Here is an 18,681-nt window from a genome sequence, read left to right as displayed (position 1 = left end):
TTATTCTTGTATATGTGGAATAGACCAATTTAGAGTGGACATCACTGTGATGTCACTGCAGTTACGAGTGCATCGTGGTGCGGATCAGGCCAGTGCTATCTCCATGTCTGCTGATTACATTCCTTTATGGATTCAAGTAGTGCCCTTTATGCATTACGTCACAAACTACCTCTGTGTGCAAGCCTGTGAGTCAAGCCCAATGGTCGAACCCGTTTTCATTCGTTAATAGTGGGCACCACCAACCGGCCCAAATTTGCAATACCTCGGGGCCTCGTCCCCGTCATGCTGCGCCACCGTCTCACACCTCCGCCCGAGGAGACCTACTCCCTCCACCGCAAGATGGCCGGCTCCTTCCTCATATGCTCTAAGCTCGGGGCTAAGATCGCGTGCAAGGATATGTTCCTGGACATCTACAAAGCCTACACCCAGAGGAGACAGGCCGGCGAGGCAGGCTAGGTCATGCAGGCGTAGTAGGGGGCCGAACTGAACTACCCAGTCCTCTCTCTGCCTTGTAGAGCTGTAAAGAACATTCAGGGCATATTTGCCAGTATTAGCCATAGATGGATAACACCGCAAGGTGGATCATGACAGGATGCCCAGAAACCTATGTAAGGGGATGAATGACCCATTCAGTCCCAACCTTTAGTGACCCAGTCGATCCCAACCTTCCCATATCTGGAGATCCCCATAGATGGGGACAATCAACCTCCCCAAGTCTGACATCATAGACTCTCTCTTAGACGGCTATATATGGAGATAACCGAAACGTCCAGGACTGTCCCAAATTTGGGCATAGCGATATATATGGGGATGCCTGACACTACCTGACATCATCGTAGTGACATTAGGGCCGCAGCCAACAGCATATAAAGGCTCGATATGCCTTGGTTGAGTTGAGTTACAGCAGCGACCCAAAGAGACATTAACTCGTTACAGAGAGAGAAGAGATGAGAATCCGGCAGTATAGTTGATTCCCACAGCCTAAAGCACCACATATCAGTTTCCCTACTTTGCATAACGGCTTTCGAATCAGTCGATTATCAGTGCTATACCTGGCTATTTTCAAACATTTTAGTACTTTTGATACTTTAAACATACTTTGATGCCAATACTTTTGCACTTTTACTCAAGTAACATTTTACTTGTAATGGAGTATTTTTATATTTTGGTTATATAGAGGATATGCGTGTGACATCATCATCAAACCCGGAAGTTATGCAGGAATGCCTACTGAGTGTCAAAAAAATACTTTCTGGCCTTGACAGCCCATGCATCCAAACAGAAAAGTCATATCTGATTGCATTAAACAACATTAAACAATGTTAAACTCATTTTGCATGTTTCTTTGCCACTCGATTTGCCACTCGATGTGCCATTCACTTTAAGCATGCGCATATCCTCTATAGTATAAGTAAAACATGTGATTACTTCTTCCATCACTGCACCTAGGCCTGTCACAATTATTACATAATCGTCTAATCGCAATGATTTTAGATAATGGCAATTATTTTAGCATAATCGTTTCGTTTTCAAAAATAAAAAAGCAGAAATACCAGATCTACAAGCTTACAACGTGTTAGTTCCTGATGCGTTGTGAGCTTGTAGATCAGCAATTTTCTAGATCAGCTGTATACATTTATTAAATATGTCAATAATTTCTTTATATATTTAAGTTATTTGTCATATCTGCCCTGTGCAATTTTTTATTACGAACAGAAATACAATTGTTATTCCTATGTTCCAATGTTCAATGCCAAAAACACAATTAAATTGTTCATCGCAATTATTTGGGTGACAATTAATCGTCAACTTAAATTTGTAATCGTGACAGCCAGTGGCGGAGCGTCCGGGTAGGCCAGGTAGGCGGCCGCCTACGGGCCCGGGACTCCGGGGGCCCAGGCCGTCAGATCACATGGACCTTTATTTTATTAGAATTAGACGCAATTTGCGTGCTCCGCCTCTCCGCAACTTTCCCAGAGATTCACCAGCTTACATGGAACTGCAAATATATTCGAGGCACCCCAAAACACTGTTGGAAGCTCACCCTAACCCTAAAACCAAAAAACACACTCCGCCCAAAACCCGCAAATTTTGGCGCGCACGGGCTGGGCACACACCACACGTGTGTGCGCAGGGGGAGGCCTGATCAGTGTCTTTCAGTTGTTCCGCCACTGGTGACAGCCCTAACTGCACCTTCGTCGTTACATCAATACCATAGCAACCAATGCAGATACAACATCCAAACTGATCACTTGCAAATGACGGCGTGGACAGCCAGTCCTAAAGATTGTGTTTGATACTTTCCTGCAGTTTGAACAATGGCTTTGGGTCGAGTTTTACATCACATACTAAGAGCTAATTGCCAACTGTTCTTCTCTCACAGCTTATGAAGGTGGTCAATGACATGTGCCCCAATATCACACGGATCTATAACATAGGGAAGAGCTACAACGGTCTCAAGCTCTATGCTATAGAGATCTCGGACAACCCAGGAGAACACGAAGTTGGTAAGAATATCAACAAAACTGTATCATAAAATAAAAGGACCATCGATCAATATCATGTAAATGACATCAGAGCACGTCAGAGTTTTCTGACAGTGAAAATGGAGCCGGGTCCATTAAATGAGCCAAATATGCCTTATACATTATAATTGCCCGCTATAACAAAAAAAAAAAATTAAATATTGTAAACATTCCATAGGGCTGGAACACATGGACAAATGACATCATCAACTTGTGATGGGCGTTGTCCCCCTTTAAGTAAAGGATGAACTATTTCTAAAATAACTAAAATATTTAGTAATTTTACACGTTAGTTATAGATGGTAATTATAATGTATTAAGGCATACAGTATGTGTCTTATTAGCCAGGGATCCTTGTAACACTCTCAATTTTTACTGGAGTGGGTTCAGTTGCACACTTAATCTTTCTCCTTCATTCCCTAATCTCTCTTCATCCCCATACATGAAACAAGGCGAGCCAGAGTTTCGCTACACAGCGGGTTCCCATGGTAATGAGGTCCTGGGCCGGGAGCTGCTGCTGCTGCTGATGCAGTTCATGTGCCTGGAGTATCTGTCCGGAAACCCGCGGGTACGCCACCTGGTGGAGGAGACCAGGATCCACCTGGTACCGTCCGTCAACCCCGATGGGTACGAGAAAGCCTTTGAAGTGGTAGGTCTGAGAGACCCTTACAGACCACACTGCATCATGCACTGACCTACTTGGGGCAAACACACCCCTCGGTCCTCACTGTTACTCACTGAATTTATAGGTAGCTATATTTACTGTATATGGCAGGTGTCTGCATGAAAATGGATTCTATTGAAGATATACTGTGTGTTAAATAATACAATATAAAGTCAAGGTCAGTTTTTTTTTGTTAGATGCCTGACATAAGGTCTGGGGTTTACATGAGTTTCAGAAATGTTCACGTTTTGTTCTAGGACATAAAATATGTCAGTGAAAACCCCACTCGTGAATTTTGAAGTTTTCAATTTCTCAAAAACGGCAATTGCTAACAAGTGGCTAAATGAGGCTACTTGTCGGGGACATTAAATGTCATCACATCAAACATGGGAGCATTAGTGGTGATGATGTTGAGGTCATGCAGCCTGTAGTTAGTTTAAAGCCCAATATTAGCTTTTTACTTTTGCATTTTGCAGACGCATTTATGCTTCAAACATCTTGAAAGTGGTGTTCATTTGTGAAGATTATCTTACTGAACAAGTGTAAGTGTTACCTTTATTTGCCACAGAGCTTATGTTCGGCAATGTTTATACACTCACGCACGCATATATAAAACTAAAGAATGCTGCCATACAATCAGTGCATTCATTTGCACACATTTTAATGGAATCGTGCTGAAAACTATCTGGACGTGAACCGATATAAAATATCACTGAGACGCACGTAGGCTTGGATGCATAAATTAACTAAATTAACCTCATCACTGTGTGATGAAAAAGGCTCAGTGCAGTAATGAAGAATGAGCAACCCAGATGAAAAGCATGTCTGCACATTGAAAGACAGCCACGGTCATTTTAAGGCCTGGTGTGTGTAAACAGTAAATTCATCCATCTGTTACTCAGAGGGGGTACGAATGTAGCCAAATGATTTGACTTGATTTGATTATATTAGACGTCATTAAAGAAATACACATGTTACATGTTTATCGGAGAAACGTCAAGGATATAAACACAACAAAGTTGTGAGACTTATTTCCATTGTGGTCCTTGGTCTGAGACAACAATGCATAACAAATACAGGCAGTACAACACTAAATAAAAGAGCTACACTACTTACAGCATAAATAAAAAAGGATCTCATTATAAATATAAGTGTCCATACTATTCTGCAACATCGCATGCTTTGACCTTCTTCTTAAAAAAGGAGACGGCTGCTGCTGGTGCTCTTTATCGTCGAGGGTAGCGAGTTCCAGTTTACTGCTCCTCCAAATCTAAATGAGCCTTTTCCCCATTTCGGTGGTGAACGTGGGGCATGGAGAGGTCTGCAATGCTGCAAAAGGACCCATAACATACACCATTGGTTCTTAAAATGGGGGACACCAAGGGGTCCTTGGGGAGGGTACCACGGGGTACGAGGGGGTCCCCAGCAGAAGCAGTTAATATAGCGTCACAATCATTTTAACCACTTTAACTATTATTTTATACTTAAGCTATTAAAAAAACAGCATATACGTACAAGCTCTCTCTCTATGAGCTTGAAAATGTGTGCAAATCTATATATATTATATATATATATTTTTAAGCGAATATTTTTAACTCAAATCTTTGCTTCTGGGGGTCCTTGGAACAATATTTTTGAGATTGGGGGGTCCGCGGCCAAATACATATAATTTTGGGTGGTCCCTGACACAAGTTTGAGAACCACTGCCACATACACTAAGGATTTTTACAGTGTACTGTGTACACATGTGGCACAGTTGCTTCTCATTTCCCCATCCCTCTTGGATGTTGTTGTTGTCAACATGTGTCTGCATGCTGCTGCTGTGGTCCCCCCTCCTCCCCTCAGGGTTCGGAGCTCAGCGGTTGGTCTCTGGGGCGATGGAGCCAGGATGGAATGGATATCCACCACAACTTCCCAGACCTCAACTCCCTACTGTGGGAGGCTGAGGCCAAGAAGTGGATACCGCGCAAGATGCGGAACCACCACGTGCCCATCCCCGAGTGGTACCAGAACAAGAACGCCACGGTCAGTCACATGCTGTGTACAAGTTTTTATTTTTTAAACTTTTTATTAAAGCTAGTTGTTCACATCACTGTAAGATGTTGATAGCCCGTCAAGCTGTGGTTTGTAATTTCACATTTTGCTTTGATGACAGCTAGACAAATTGATCATCTGTACCAGACGTGTATCCACACGACAGGGCCAGCAAATAAAAAGGGCCAAACCAGAATTACAACCTTGAATACACAATCTCAATGCTAGGCCAGAGCACATTGCTCAAATTAAAAGATTACAGCTTTATATGTCTCTAATCAACACACATGAAAGTTGCAACCACTTCAGTTTTCATTCATGTCTGTCCAGACTCATATAGTTATTTGTTTATTTAAAACAATGGATCCTCATTAGCTGACGCCTTAACGTCAGCTAGTCTTCCTGAGGTCCAAGGACGACTTACGAAAAACGTATGTTGCTATATCAGTCACTACTGATATATAAAAAATATATAGTTGAAATATGTAGTGAAGACTTTGCAGGAATTTCATGTTCATGTTGGGTGGTCGCAGTGACCTTGACCGTTGCGTTAACCACCAAATTCTAATCACTTCATCCTCGAGTCCAAAAGGACGTTTGTGAGGCATATAATCAAATTCCCTCTCAGTGTTCCCGAGACATTGCGTTCAATGGGACATACGGACGGACGGACCATAAAGATGGACAGACAATCCAAAAACATAATGGCCAGGGCTGTCTCGGGCAGAGCCATAAAGAATACGATTGTACAAAAATGACAATAAACCACGGCAATAAAGTAAAAAGTGAATGCCATTTCCGTCACCGTGCAAAGACACAGGTGTGGTAATTGATAAGCGCTCATGTTTTAATTGACAATCATCCTTTTTATAAACGCAACAAAACAGATCAGACAGTGACGCCTCTCTGAAGGGAAGGACAAAGCAGCCGCGCGTTGTTGAGTCATTCAAGCGAGATCTATTTCTGGAGAGATGGGGGTATTTTCGACGAAGCGGCTGTGAACTAATTCAAGCCCGGAGGCCTATAAAAAGACTCTGCCTCGCGGGTGTTTTTGACGTTCGCCGAGAGCACCAGCGAGTCACGCGCCAGCCTCAGGAATAGCTGCTGCTGCTGCTGCTGCAGCTGCGGGGACATGAAAAGCTCTGGGATGCTCATCTGTGCTCAGGAAGCTGTGAAAAAAACGTCCTCATTCTTCTTGCCAGCCAGGGCTTTAGAGATAGTACAGCTGGTAAACAATGTGAGCGCACACAGAGAGCGGGGCAATATCCCTCCTGTTCTCTAATTATAGCTTGCATATAAATGCAAATATGAGCTGTTGGTTCGATGCAGGGCTTGCCAACTGCTGGAGATTATTTGTTCTCTTTTTAGATTAAACAGCAGGGATTTTTCCTTCATGGGGGGTCTTTAACTTTTGAGGCCTTTTTTATTTTTAAACTGTGCTGTTAAATTATGGCTGCATTGCCTTGTTTGATACCATAATATTATATGTCACTGCACTGACTCCCACCCACCCCTGCCTCCCCTTGAGATCACAATGCAAGGAAATTGGAATTTGTCACTGTCGAGTGCGAAACCTTGTATGTACAAAAAACTTTACTTTTCAAGAAATGAACAAAATAACCTGTGTTCCAATGTAGTTATTCTTTAGTCATATAGGCTCATGTTAATACTTTTTCATTGGTTCAATATATCAATAGTTCAATACACAGGCAGTTAAAACACTTTCACTTTCAAACATGTTCGAAAATGTTGAAAATAGCTACAAGTTGATGCGTTATGAGCTTGAAGATCGGCTACTTTTGTGTGAGACCGTATATAGTATGATGAAGTAGGGCATTAGTTTATGAAACCACAGTCATGTTAATTGGGAACATAAAAATGTGAAATATGGAGATACAAGGTTTCTGCCCGACAGCAACAAATTGTTTTCAATGTCCCAGAGTTAATTAAACCAGTCTTGGTACTCACACGATTTCACAAATGAATCCCCCCCCCCCCCCCAAACGCGCGCGCGTGCGCACACACACACACACACACACACACACACACACACACACACACACACACACACACACACACACACACACACACACACACACACACACACACACACACACACACACACACACACACACACACACACACACACACACACACACACACACACACACACCCCTATAGGCAGTGGTGGAAAGTAACTAAGTACATTTACACACGTACTGCACTTAAGTACAATTTTGAGGAACGCGTCGCGATGTGACACGTTGTGAGCTTGTAGATCTGTTATAACATTTTAGTACTTTTACTTTTGGTACTCTAAGTGCATTTTGATACCAATACTTTTGTGCTTTTACTCAAGTAAAATTTGAATTCTAGTCTTTTACCTGTAACAGAGTACTTCTACATTGCAGTGTTGATACTTTTACCTAAGTGAAAATTGTGAGTACTTTTTCCACCACCGCCTTTAGGTTGCCATGGAGACGCGAGCGCTGGTGGCATGGATGGAGAAGATACCCTTCGTGCTGGGGGGCAACCTCCAGGGAGGCGAGCTGGTGGTGACCTTCCCCTATGACCGCACGCGCTCGCAGGGGGTGACCCGGGAGCAGACCCCCACGCCAGACGACCACGTCTTCCGCTGGCTGGCCTTCTCGTACGCCTCCACCCACCGGCTGATGACCGACGCCAGCCGACGCGTCTGCCACACCGAGGACTTCGCCAAGGAGGACGGCACCATCAACGGGGCGTCCTGGCACACGGCGGCAGGCAGTTAGTGTCCGTTTTCCGCCGCCCTGGGTTTCTGGCTCGCTTCCAGCTAACATGGTGTTAATTAACAAGCATTTCTCAGCAGGGTTCAGTTTTGTTTGAAAATAAAATAAAACAGAGGCAGGGATTTTTTTCTTAACCACGTATAGTTCTGCGTATGACAAATAGCTAGGAAATTCTAAATGTAAACTTCCTTATTAAAACCAGTTTTAATTGGGAAATGTTGCCCTATTTGGTAACCATTGTATAGAAGCAATAACTCACTACAAGCAAGCATTGGTATACAGTAATGTCATAATATATCACACCTAATATGGGGCATCATTAGCCCCTTGTGATACAATGACAATATACCATACCATGGCATCTTGTGAGTTATTGCTTGAACCACATGAACCCTAGTGTCCCTATTCTGGGGCGAACATTTGGCAAAACTAGCCAATCAACATGTTGCATTGTTATGACTCGGCTTGGCTTGAGCTCGGCTTGCAAGCTCAGCTATTTTCGGCAAAGACATTTGGTATAGAGGGAAAAAAGGAGCGGACAAATTATAGGGCCCTGGGGGAACCGCTCAAGTATATATGATTAAAGTGGTTAAATATAGGTCTATATCTTCTAACTCTTAACTAATTTAATCTTACCTATTAACTCATTATATCTACTATATCTGAACTTGGTCATTGTCTTTTTCTCGGCAGGTATAAATGATTTCAGCTACTTGCACACCAACTGTTTTGAGTTGTCGATGTACGTGGGCTGTGACAAATTCCCTCATGAGAGTGAACTTCCGGAGGAGTGGGAAAACAATCGTGAATCACTGCTTGTGTTCATGGAGCAGGTACACGACACACACACACACACACACACACACACACACACACACACACACACACACACACACACACACACACACACACACACACACACACACACACACACACACACACACACACACACACACACACACACACACACACACACACACACACACACACACACACACTTTGTGTCGTGTGTCACTTTGGAACTATATTTAGGAAGTGTGACTTCACTTTTTGACCTGCCATGGAGTCTTGTTTTGTGCAAAAATGCTGTATTCACAGCACTCCAACTTCTTACACTGATGATATTCTTATCTGTGGAGTGCTCAAGCATCTTTCCTTGAAGCCTCACAATGATGATTTATTGTAAACTAATGTCTTTCTTGACATTTGGGAGTAAATCCCTGAAGTTAATGGCAGTAGGTAAAGTGCCTTTGACTTATATGATATCAAACAAGGCAGCTCACTCAGTGTTTGCTGGATGAGGGATGATGTTCTGCTGAAATGTACAGATAAATCACAAGTCTTCATCATACTTTGCATACACATCATATATATGTCAAAGTAAAAGATACTGGTCTGCTGAGAAATGCGGAAAATAATGACACTGACAGAATGCTCTGAGGCGGTTAGTGCTAGATTGGATGGGCCGGAAGGGATGGGGCGCTCACTTTGTTTCACTCTCAACTGAATAAATGCATGCCTTTCTACACTTGAAGACAAGGCATGTGCGCCAACATCGAGGCCACGAAGCTTGTGAGGCACGCCCGAGTGGGCAGCTAGGACGAGTGAGTGCATGCCCGTGCCGAGCAGCCGATAGCCTCGCACATCGGCGAACACGCTGTCAGTGTCCGGATGTTACCGTTTCAAAATTGCACACAGGACGTTGAGCGAAACAAGACAAGTGCTCCCCCAGGCCCAACATGACCAGATTCCTCCCTGCGTTGTTGTCTCCGCCAGGCCGAAAGGCATGGCGAGAGAGTATGTTTTACCCTCCGTCCGTCCGTCCGTCCGTGTGTGTGTGTGTGTGTGTGTCCTGTCTGTGTGTTAACAGCTAATCTCCGGCACCGTTGGCCCGGTCGCTGCGAAACTGTGCACACCCACTCCCTGGATGCCAATTCAGAACCTCTGCCACACATTTTTCACATGGGCCTGTTATAGCGCCACCAGGAGGCCGATTTGTGCAAAACCCATTTTTTCTCATTACACCTACAGCTTTTAACCAAACGTCATGCAAATCGGTACACAGTATCTCTATAGTCATGTGATCAACCCGGATCTGTCTGATTTCCCATATTGCATCCTCATTGGCTAAGGTTGGCTTCCAAAGTTTGCAGGATTGGTCCGTTTTGAACAAACTGCCTCCAATCATGAATGCAGCTTGCCATTTCCATAAAATTGCACACGCACATTCCCACTAGGCCGAGGAAGAAATGCCACTTGAACATTTTCAAATCAGCCTCATGGTAGCGCTATAACTGGCCGATTTGCATTTTTAACTATAACTGCACCGATCTGCGTGAAACTTTGCACGCACACTCCCTAGAGGCCAAGGAAAAACATTGGACTGCATTTTTCACATCTGCTTTTCACAGCGCCACCAGGAGGCCGATTTATGTAAAATACATTTTTGGAGATTATTCCTTCAGATTATGTCCAAAAAACACGCAAATTGGTACACTGCATCTCCATAGTCATGTGATTCTGATGGATCTGTCCGATATTTCATATTCCATCCTATTTGGCTTACAGTGGCTTCCAAAGTTTGCAGGATTGGTCAGTTTTAAACAAAATGCCTCAAAACATGAATGCAGTGTGCAATTTCCGTGAAAGTTTGCATGCAGATTCCCACTAGGCCGAGGAAGAAATGCCCCCCTTTTCACATTCACATTGGCCTTTATATCGCCACCAGCAGGTCTAATTTAGCAAAACACATTTTTGGAACAAAATGCCTCAAATCATGAGTGCAGTGTCATCCCATTGAAAGGCCTAAGAAGAAATGCCACCCTTTTCACATTGGCCTATTATAGCGCCACCAGGAGGCCACAATAACCTACCTGACCTGGCGGAGACCTGTGCTCCGAGGAGCACTTTTTCTAGTTTTGTTTGTTTTTCCTCTGCTTTGACAGCATGCTGCTGGTGATTCCAGCTCAAGTGTCAATCAACACTTTACTACTTTAGTTTCTACTGGCCCCGCCCACCTCTGTTTTCGCTTCTCTTCTCTTCTCAAAATAATGTAGAGAAAAGGTGACATCACTATCATGTCCAATATTAAACTTGCAGTGCCATGATTTTTGTACTTTCTGTTTGTCATTTGTCTAGGGAATCCACATTACTCCTGCCCAATGTGGTTAAAATGTGCAAGGATGTCTTGCCTGTGTATTTTAGCTTTTAGCTTCTCTGGCAAATGGGTGAATAGGAACACTTTGCACTCCTGACATACAGTATCAGCACCATGCACCTCCCATCACATTGACTTAATTGTCTCCGCCAGGCCGAAGGCATGGCGAGAGAGTATGTTTTACCCTCCGTCCGTCCGTCCGTCCGTCCGTGTGTGTGTGTGTCCCTCCTGTCTGTGTGTTACCAGCTAATCTCCGGCACCGTTGGCCCGTTCGCTCCGAAACTGTGCACACACACTCCCTGGATGCCAATTCAGAACCTCTGCCCCAATGTTTTCACATGAGCCTGTTATAGCGCCACCAGGAGGTTGATTTGTGCATTTTTACATTACTCCTACAGATTTTATCCAAACGTCATGCAAATCAGTACACAGTATCTCTATAGTCATGTGATCAACACGGATCTGTCCGATTTCCCATATTCCATCCTCATTGCCTATGGTTGGCTTCCAAAGTTTGCAGGATCGGTCCGTTTTGACCAAAAAGCCTCAAACTATGCACGCAGCTTGCGATTTCCGTGAAATTTCACACGCACATTCCCACTAGGCCGAGGAAGAAATGCCACCCTTTTCACATTGGCCTGTTATAGCGCCACCAGCAGGTCTAATTTAGCAAAACACATTTTTGGAACAAAATGCCTCAAATCATGAATGCAGTGTCTGATTGCCGTGAAAGACCTAAGAATAAATGACACCCTTTTCACACTGGCCTATTATAGCGCCACCAGGAGGCCAGAATAACGTACCTGACCTGGCGGAGACCTGTGCTCCGAGGAGCACTTTTTCTAGTTTTAAACATGATTCAGAACAAGAGAGACCTGAAAGTTAGCCACTTCGCTTGTTGACAAAAAGTGTAAACACCATTTGACCATTTATCTTGAGATCGTAGCATATTGATTTTCCTTCATTTCCAAGCAGATCGGGAAATGTGTGAAATCTCCCACATTTTCTACATTTACCATAACATACCATACTGTACGCTCTTATGCATCTCCACTGAGCAGAAGTTATGTTAAAGAGCTTGTTGATAACTAAGAGGCATAACGCTTTTCATGTGCAGGCGCACCGTGGGATCAAAGGCGTTGTGAGGGACCTGCAGGGGCGTGCTGTTCCCAATGCCATCATCTCTGTTGAGGGAATCAACCATGATATACGCACAGGTACTTCACTTCATCACATATTAGCTATACACCGTTATTAAACCTGAACCTGTTATAACTTCAGCCAGGTTCACGGCTTAATGACTACCCAGTGAATCTCTGACATCATATTGATGACATTGATGAAGGATGACAGTTTAAAAAAAAGAAATTTGGCGCTAGTCTGTGTAGTGGTTTGCGTGATTAACTGTGGACAAACATGGAAGGATGGATTTACAGAAATCTGAAGGACATACTGTACATACGGGGGACATACGTCTAGATGGCTCCCCCCTTAGGCGCCACACCATAAGAATTTATTTATTTAATTCATGCAAAGAACAGCAAAACAAACACAATTAATGTGTTCACAGCAAAAAAAACAGTGTCCAGTTTGCAGAATGCGGATGTTATTTGTCTTGTGTTCGTGAAAAGGTATGTGAGTAAGCTTATATTTTTGCAATGAAAGCAGCGGGAGCTACAGTACCCCGGGGCGTAAGTGATTCCCACGACTCTTCATTTGAGCTTATTTCCTCTGGATGAGTCACTTTCAAGCAACCAACAGAGCATTCCGAGCCCCTAGGATACAGGAAGGAGCAGCATAGAGCACTTAACAACACTTAACAGTTGATGCAAATACATTGCTCGTTCAGTTTTAATCACCCTACAACGTCAGACTGAATTAAACATGTGCATTTCTTTTTGGGAAATGTAGACTATCCAATGTTTGGAATTTATGTTTGATCATCACAATTTAACAATAATATATATATATATATTTTTTTAAAGCTTGTTAACCATTAACCTGGTGTCCCTATTTTGGTCAAATTTGTCAATATTTGGTATTTGTTAGCATCTTTTAATTACAATTTTGAAAATAGCAGTTAGCTTGCAGATCAGCAATTTTGGTATGAAAAAGTATATAACATTGATTGAATACTTTATTTAAAAGTTTGCACAAGAAAGTACAGTTCAAATACAAGGTCAATACAAGGAAATGTGACCCCGCCACCCCAGTTTTTTGTTAGTTTTCTTTTACAAATCAAACTCTACTATATACATTCAGAGCATTCCTAGGATACTGTAAGGAACAGCATAGAACACTTAACAACACTTAGAAGTTGTTGGTATCACACTGACTTTACGGGCAAACCCTCTGAGGTCTCACTCGCACACTGAATTTTGCCATCAAAAGGTGCAGCCTCGAGGTTGTCTTTGCCAATTCATGAAAAATAAATAAATGCTGCCTTCAACGTCAAAATGGTTTTGTACTTAGAGCGTGAAATCGAATGGCCAGCAGGACTTCCAGCCAATAATATTCCTGGAACTTTGCGCGAACCACCGTTTCCTCGGGGAGATCATTATAGCCCCCCCTTCGGCCATCAAGAAAACATGTTGAACTTTTAGAACTTAAAACTCTTAGAACTCTTTCCAACTACCTCCCTACAATAAAACGGGGTCTTGGCTTTGTGTGGGATGGTACCCACACAGCATGACTGTGTACCTTCGTACCTCCAGAAACGACCCCAGCCGCACATAAAAAGATATGACTGGTCCCTCACTCCAAATGAATCATCAGCAGTCGCGGAGCAAAGAGGAGACGGCGAGGGAGTGCGGTGAGATGCACATCAATATGTGAAGGATGTTTACCCAGACTCTGCTCCTGGAATTACAACTCATTAGCATTTTATATTGGCTCGTTTACAGCAACCAATTAGCTTTGCCCTTCTGCTGCACCGGAAAGCGACTGATGCAAATGCAGATGTGCACGTGTCGCCGTCAGGGGCCAGCCGTACATCAACGGCACTGACATGACATGACTTGCCATCATATTTCATTGGGCTCAGCGGTTGTACTGAGGCGCGGTGTGGGCACTGGGTGAACCGATGATCGGGAGGAGGTAAAGCTGTCATTTTTATGACTGAATCGATGGATCACAGTTCACAAGTTCGCTCACACCAACGCCCACGTACCATGCTGGGCAGAGATAAGCCACGTCAACCCAATGACACGATGCAGAGCTATCTTTAAAATAAAAAACTTCTGTGAAATATAGAACTCAAATAGGCCTCTAGGTGCAACCTTTTGTGTACGTTTAGAAGGTAAACCTTTGTATGTACAAGACTAGGCTATAGCTCTGGGTTATTTGTAGATCATATTGTGTGTTTGTTTTGTCATCTGATTATCTCTCACTCGATACTTCTTTGCAGGAAATACTGTAGAGTAGAACCATGTTTCCTTTTTACCATGACTTCAGTTTGTACTAGAGGCTGAAAAAAACCCAGGGGAACAGTCCGACTAAATAATACACTTCAAGCCTATGTGATTATTAGCGCATACAGTACATGTAGGCTTAGTCACCTATAAACAACGAATAAATCAACTCATACACACACACACACACACGCAGGCACACACCCCCGGTCTCTTTCTCATGCACTTGCTCTGATACTGTGTGTGTGTGTGTGTGTGTGTGTGTGTGTGTGTGTGTGTGTGTGTGTGTGTGTGTGTGTGTGTGTGTGTGTGTGTGTGTGTGTGTGTGTGTGTGTGTGTGTGTGTGTGTGTGTGCGTGTGCGTGTGTTCGGGTGTGCGTGTGTTCGGGTGTGCGTGTGTGTGTGTGTGTGTCTGTCTCAGCGGCTGATGGTGACTACTGGCGCCTGCTAAACCCCGGAGAGTACCGAGTCACGGCCAGGGCAGATGGCTACAGCTCTTCCATTAGGAAGTGTGATGTAGGCTACGAGATGGGGGCCACACGGTGCGACTTCGCCATCAGTCGGACGAACCTATCGCGTATCAAGGAGATCATGGAGAGATTCAACAAGCAGCCTCTCAGGTTCTCCGGGAGGCAGCAGCCTCAGCACCAAACCGGCGGGCCCAGACAAAGACGACGCGCGGGGACATAGGGACCTCGTGGGAGGGAGCAGGAGGTAGACGAGGATTCTCTGCTCTCACCATATTGGGCTGTGATCAAGACTCATATAGCCTGGGATTGGAGCCGATTCATACAGACTGTTGATGGAGTTGCTGTTTACGGGCAGGCAACGCGTTGAGATTGGCTGCTGCTTAAAAACCACTTAAACCAGAGGTCTTCAACAGGGGGTCCGGGACCCCTAGGGGGTCCTCAGAGCTACTATAGGGGGTCCGCCAAACCTTTGTGTTTTTTTTAATTAAGCACTTGAACCCTGGCATCCTTATTCTGAGGAGAACTTTAGCCAAAAATAGCCGATCTACAAGCTCACAACGCCTCGCGCTGCGAGGCGTTGTGAGCTTGTAGATCGGCTATTTTTGGTGTAGAGTTTGGTGTAGAGGGAAAAAAGATCAGACCAAGTAAAACAAAAAAAGAGTTTAATCTGCAACACAATTTTATACAATATAGAGGAGGTCCCTGCTTCATCTCTCTCTCAGCTAGGGGGTCCTTGGCCTGAAAACGTTGAAGACCCCTGACTTAAACCCTGTATGCTTTGTTGACTGGGGTCCCCCCATTGGGTCTGTTCTAGGCCCACTCCTTTTTTTTCCCTCTAAACCCCAAATCTCTTTGCCGAAAGTAGCTGATCTACAAGCTTGTAAGCTTGTAGATTCGCTATTTTCGGCGAATGTTCACCTGTTATGACATACCCAGAACAGGGACTCTAGGTCTAGGGTTCATGTGGTTAAAAATGTAATGCTTGTTTTTTGGTTTGGTTTTGCCATGGCATAAGCTCTGTGTAAGTACCTGGTTTTCTTCTCATTTGCTGTCTGACTTTGTTTCACTCAAGGACCATACAGTATACAAAATGTATTAATAATGTGTCCATTGATTCATTCCATTGATCTCATATTCAAGTACACCCTGGGCCCGTCCACTGAATTCAGATACTATACCATACTCTTTGAACTGAACTCTTTGAATATCCAAGTAAAAGTTCCTCTCAAAAACGTTATTTGGTAACCAGAAGAGGAATGACCTTTATATAATAACCCTTACAAGGCGTTACAAAACCTTTTTTACCAGCAGAACTTATACAGTAAAAGCTTCATCCTTACAAGCAGTCCTTTATATTGTTACTTATTGACTCAGTGACATTTTGTCTCTGATTTGTGGTTTTTATACAACACATTACTTTTTGAAAATTATTTAATAAACTATAATGTTTGTCTGAATGGACTTCTTTAACTGACAGCCAAGACTCTCTTTACAAAATGAAGTGCTGCATAAACAGAATTATATCCCTGCCTGCAGCCATGGCACGGTATTGTATAAGTCCTCTGTGTGTGTGTGTGTGTGTGTTTGTGTTTGTGTGTGTGTGTGCGTGCGTGCGTGCGTGCGTGCGTGCGTGCGTGCGTGCGTGTAAAATAACTCGAACAGATGAGAGGGTTTTAATGAGGCTTGGTGAGTAACTTTTGGGTCAAATATGCAACCTAAAATTTACATAAATAACATCTAAGTATGTTTTCACAAGCAAAATTATGCCATCACCATTGAATCAACATCCAGCACACCAGTCTCTATGGTGGCACATTGACCAGAATGACCACCCACAGAACCCATTTAGAACAGAGCAGAACATAATAATTCCCTACGGTAACATAACAACTTGAAACAATAAATTGCTGTTATTGTATATAGTGTGAACGTTTGGTCCATCAGAAATGTTACTACCCTCTGAGAAGTTCAAAAGTACTTTCAATACTCAGGTATTAATGTTCAGTGCAATAAAAATTGTATATACAATCAAGTCCTTGCGCTAAGAAAGAAATGCAGACAAGATTTCATCAGTGTCACAAACATAGAATAGATTTTAAGCTAATTATTTGATTCAATGGTTAAGTCCACATAACCTTATGAGTCTTACTGGCTGTACTTCAGACGTGTAAAGTTCTCAAGTTTAATAGAATACTAATCTAATATGAACAACAGTTACATTGCTTGATTTCAAAGGATAGTTGACTTAATATAAGCCTGTTATATTAACCCTGCAATATACAAATTATTTGTTTTAAATGAAAACTAACCTTTTAATGTAAAGCTGAGGATTAATCTAATCAGTGTGATTGAGAGGAGAGATGATCAGAGGATCAAAGTTTTCACCATCATTATTAAGGCCGGGATTGAACAATGTAACGGTGCAGTCAGTGGAAAAAGTAGATATTAAATCCTCTCTCAACATTATAAAATATGACCTGACACTTCTCAACAAACACTGAAGCTTTTCTCTTACAGGGAGGAGGGTCGAAGGGCTATCAAGAGCCCTGTACTCATTATCATTCCACAACCTTATAGTCCAGTAACCGTTGTTGGGTTTCTGTGTGATTGATCCCTTCCGGTTGATGGATTCTCTAGCCACTCCTATAATAGCCCAGACAGTCTTCCAAACACAGCCAAGGCCAAGCACACCGTCAATATGGAAGGCATAGATGTACCACGCACCGCAAACGACGTCAACAACACAGTGCGTACGTCACTGACGTTCTCTTGGGGAACAGAAACCATTTTTATATATAGGTCTATGACAGCAACAGTTCTGAAAAGCTACATTTACCCTTTGTTTCACTCAAAGATGGGTCAATATATGACACAGCAAAGAAAAAACAAGGTTCCTATCCAGAGAGAGAGCGAGAGAGAGAAAGAAAGAAAAGTAGAAATGGCCATGAGGAATAGGCTTACATAGACAGAGGTGTTTCCCCCATGAACCACTACAGCCACTCTGCCACATATCACAACTTTCAACAGCAGCTTTATGTCTAAGCCCAAAACCTCTAGCTTCAACTTACAACAGAAATAGCAACCTCACAATAATTGAAGTGACCAAGAGCCACAGTATACTGTACACACATACTGCTCCCTGTTACAACTCACTACCTTCAATGGCAGACTCCAACACAACATACAAACAGATTCACATCAGCATTCAATTCCAGAGCCAGAAACAGCCACTGCATGTTTCATTGCCACCCATTCGTTGGGTCCAAAAATGACAGCAAATAGTACAACAGCTGGAATCACATACAGCATACAACACAAGCAGCAGCAGCAGCGAATCAAAAAGTTCCTACCTTGAGCCGTCTTCTATTTGACTTCATCAGTTGTGTAAGTGATGGCCAGGGTCAAACTTTGGAACCCATGGATGGAGAGATACAGTAGAGCCCTCTTCACTCTAGTTCATCCCCGGATGAACCCAGCTCCAGCAGCGTCTGCAGTCTCGTCGATCCTCAATACATCTGGCTAGCTCGCCCGTACTTTCCTCCCCTGCTGGGAGTTACTGGTGTCAATGGCAGTAATAATAATAATAATAATACCTGGAATTTGTATAGCGCTTTTCAAAGTCGCTTTACGTGTGTGTGTGTGGGGGGGGGAAAA

At 43.3% G+C, this 18,681-nt stretch overlaps 1 protein-coding gene across 2 annotated transcripts in view; it reads left to right on the top strand.

The window, feature by feature from the left end:
- cpxm2 (carboxypeptidase X (M14 family), member 2) overlaps nt 1–15,550 on the top strand; it is a 50,101-nt gene extending 34,551 nt beyond the window's left edge. For both annotated transcript variants that reach the window (XM_084079242.1, XM_084079241.1), the window contains exons 8-14: nt 2,384–2,507; nt 2,978–3,174; nt 5,035–5,214; nt 7,692–7,989; nt 8,685–8,824; nt 12,266–12,365; nt 14,979–15,550. In XM_084079242.1, the coding sequence (XP_083935368.1) occupies nt 2,384–2,507; nt 2,978–3,174; nt 5,035–5,214; nt 7,692–7,989; nt 8,685–8,824; nt 12,266–12,365; nt 14,979–15,247 (1,308 nt within the window). In that variant the 3' untranslated portion in view covers nt 15,248–15,550. The remainder of the gene's footprint in view (nt 1–2,383; nt 2,508–2,977; nt 3,175–5,034; nt 5,215–7,691; nt 7,990–8,684; nt 8,825–12,265; nt 12,366–14,978) is intronic.
- The last annotated feature ends 3,131 nt before the right edge of the window (nt 15,551–18,681 follow it).

Source organism: Gymnoscopelus microlampas (genome assembly GCF_963454915.1).
Source record: "Gymnoscopelus microlampas genome assembly, chromosome: 14".
In the NCBI taxonomy this organism is placed as follows: Eukaryota; Metazoa; Chordata; class Actinopteri; order Myctophiformes; family Myctophidae; genus Gymnoscopelus; species Gymnoscopelus microlampas.
Note: the sequence above shows the minus strand (reverse complement) of the source record. Positions and strands in the feature narration are given on the sequence as shown.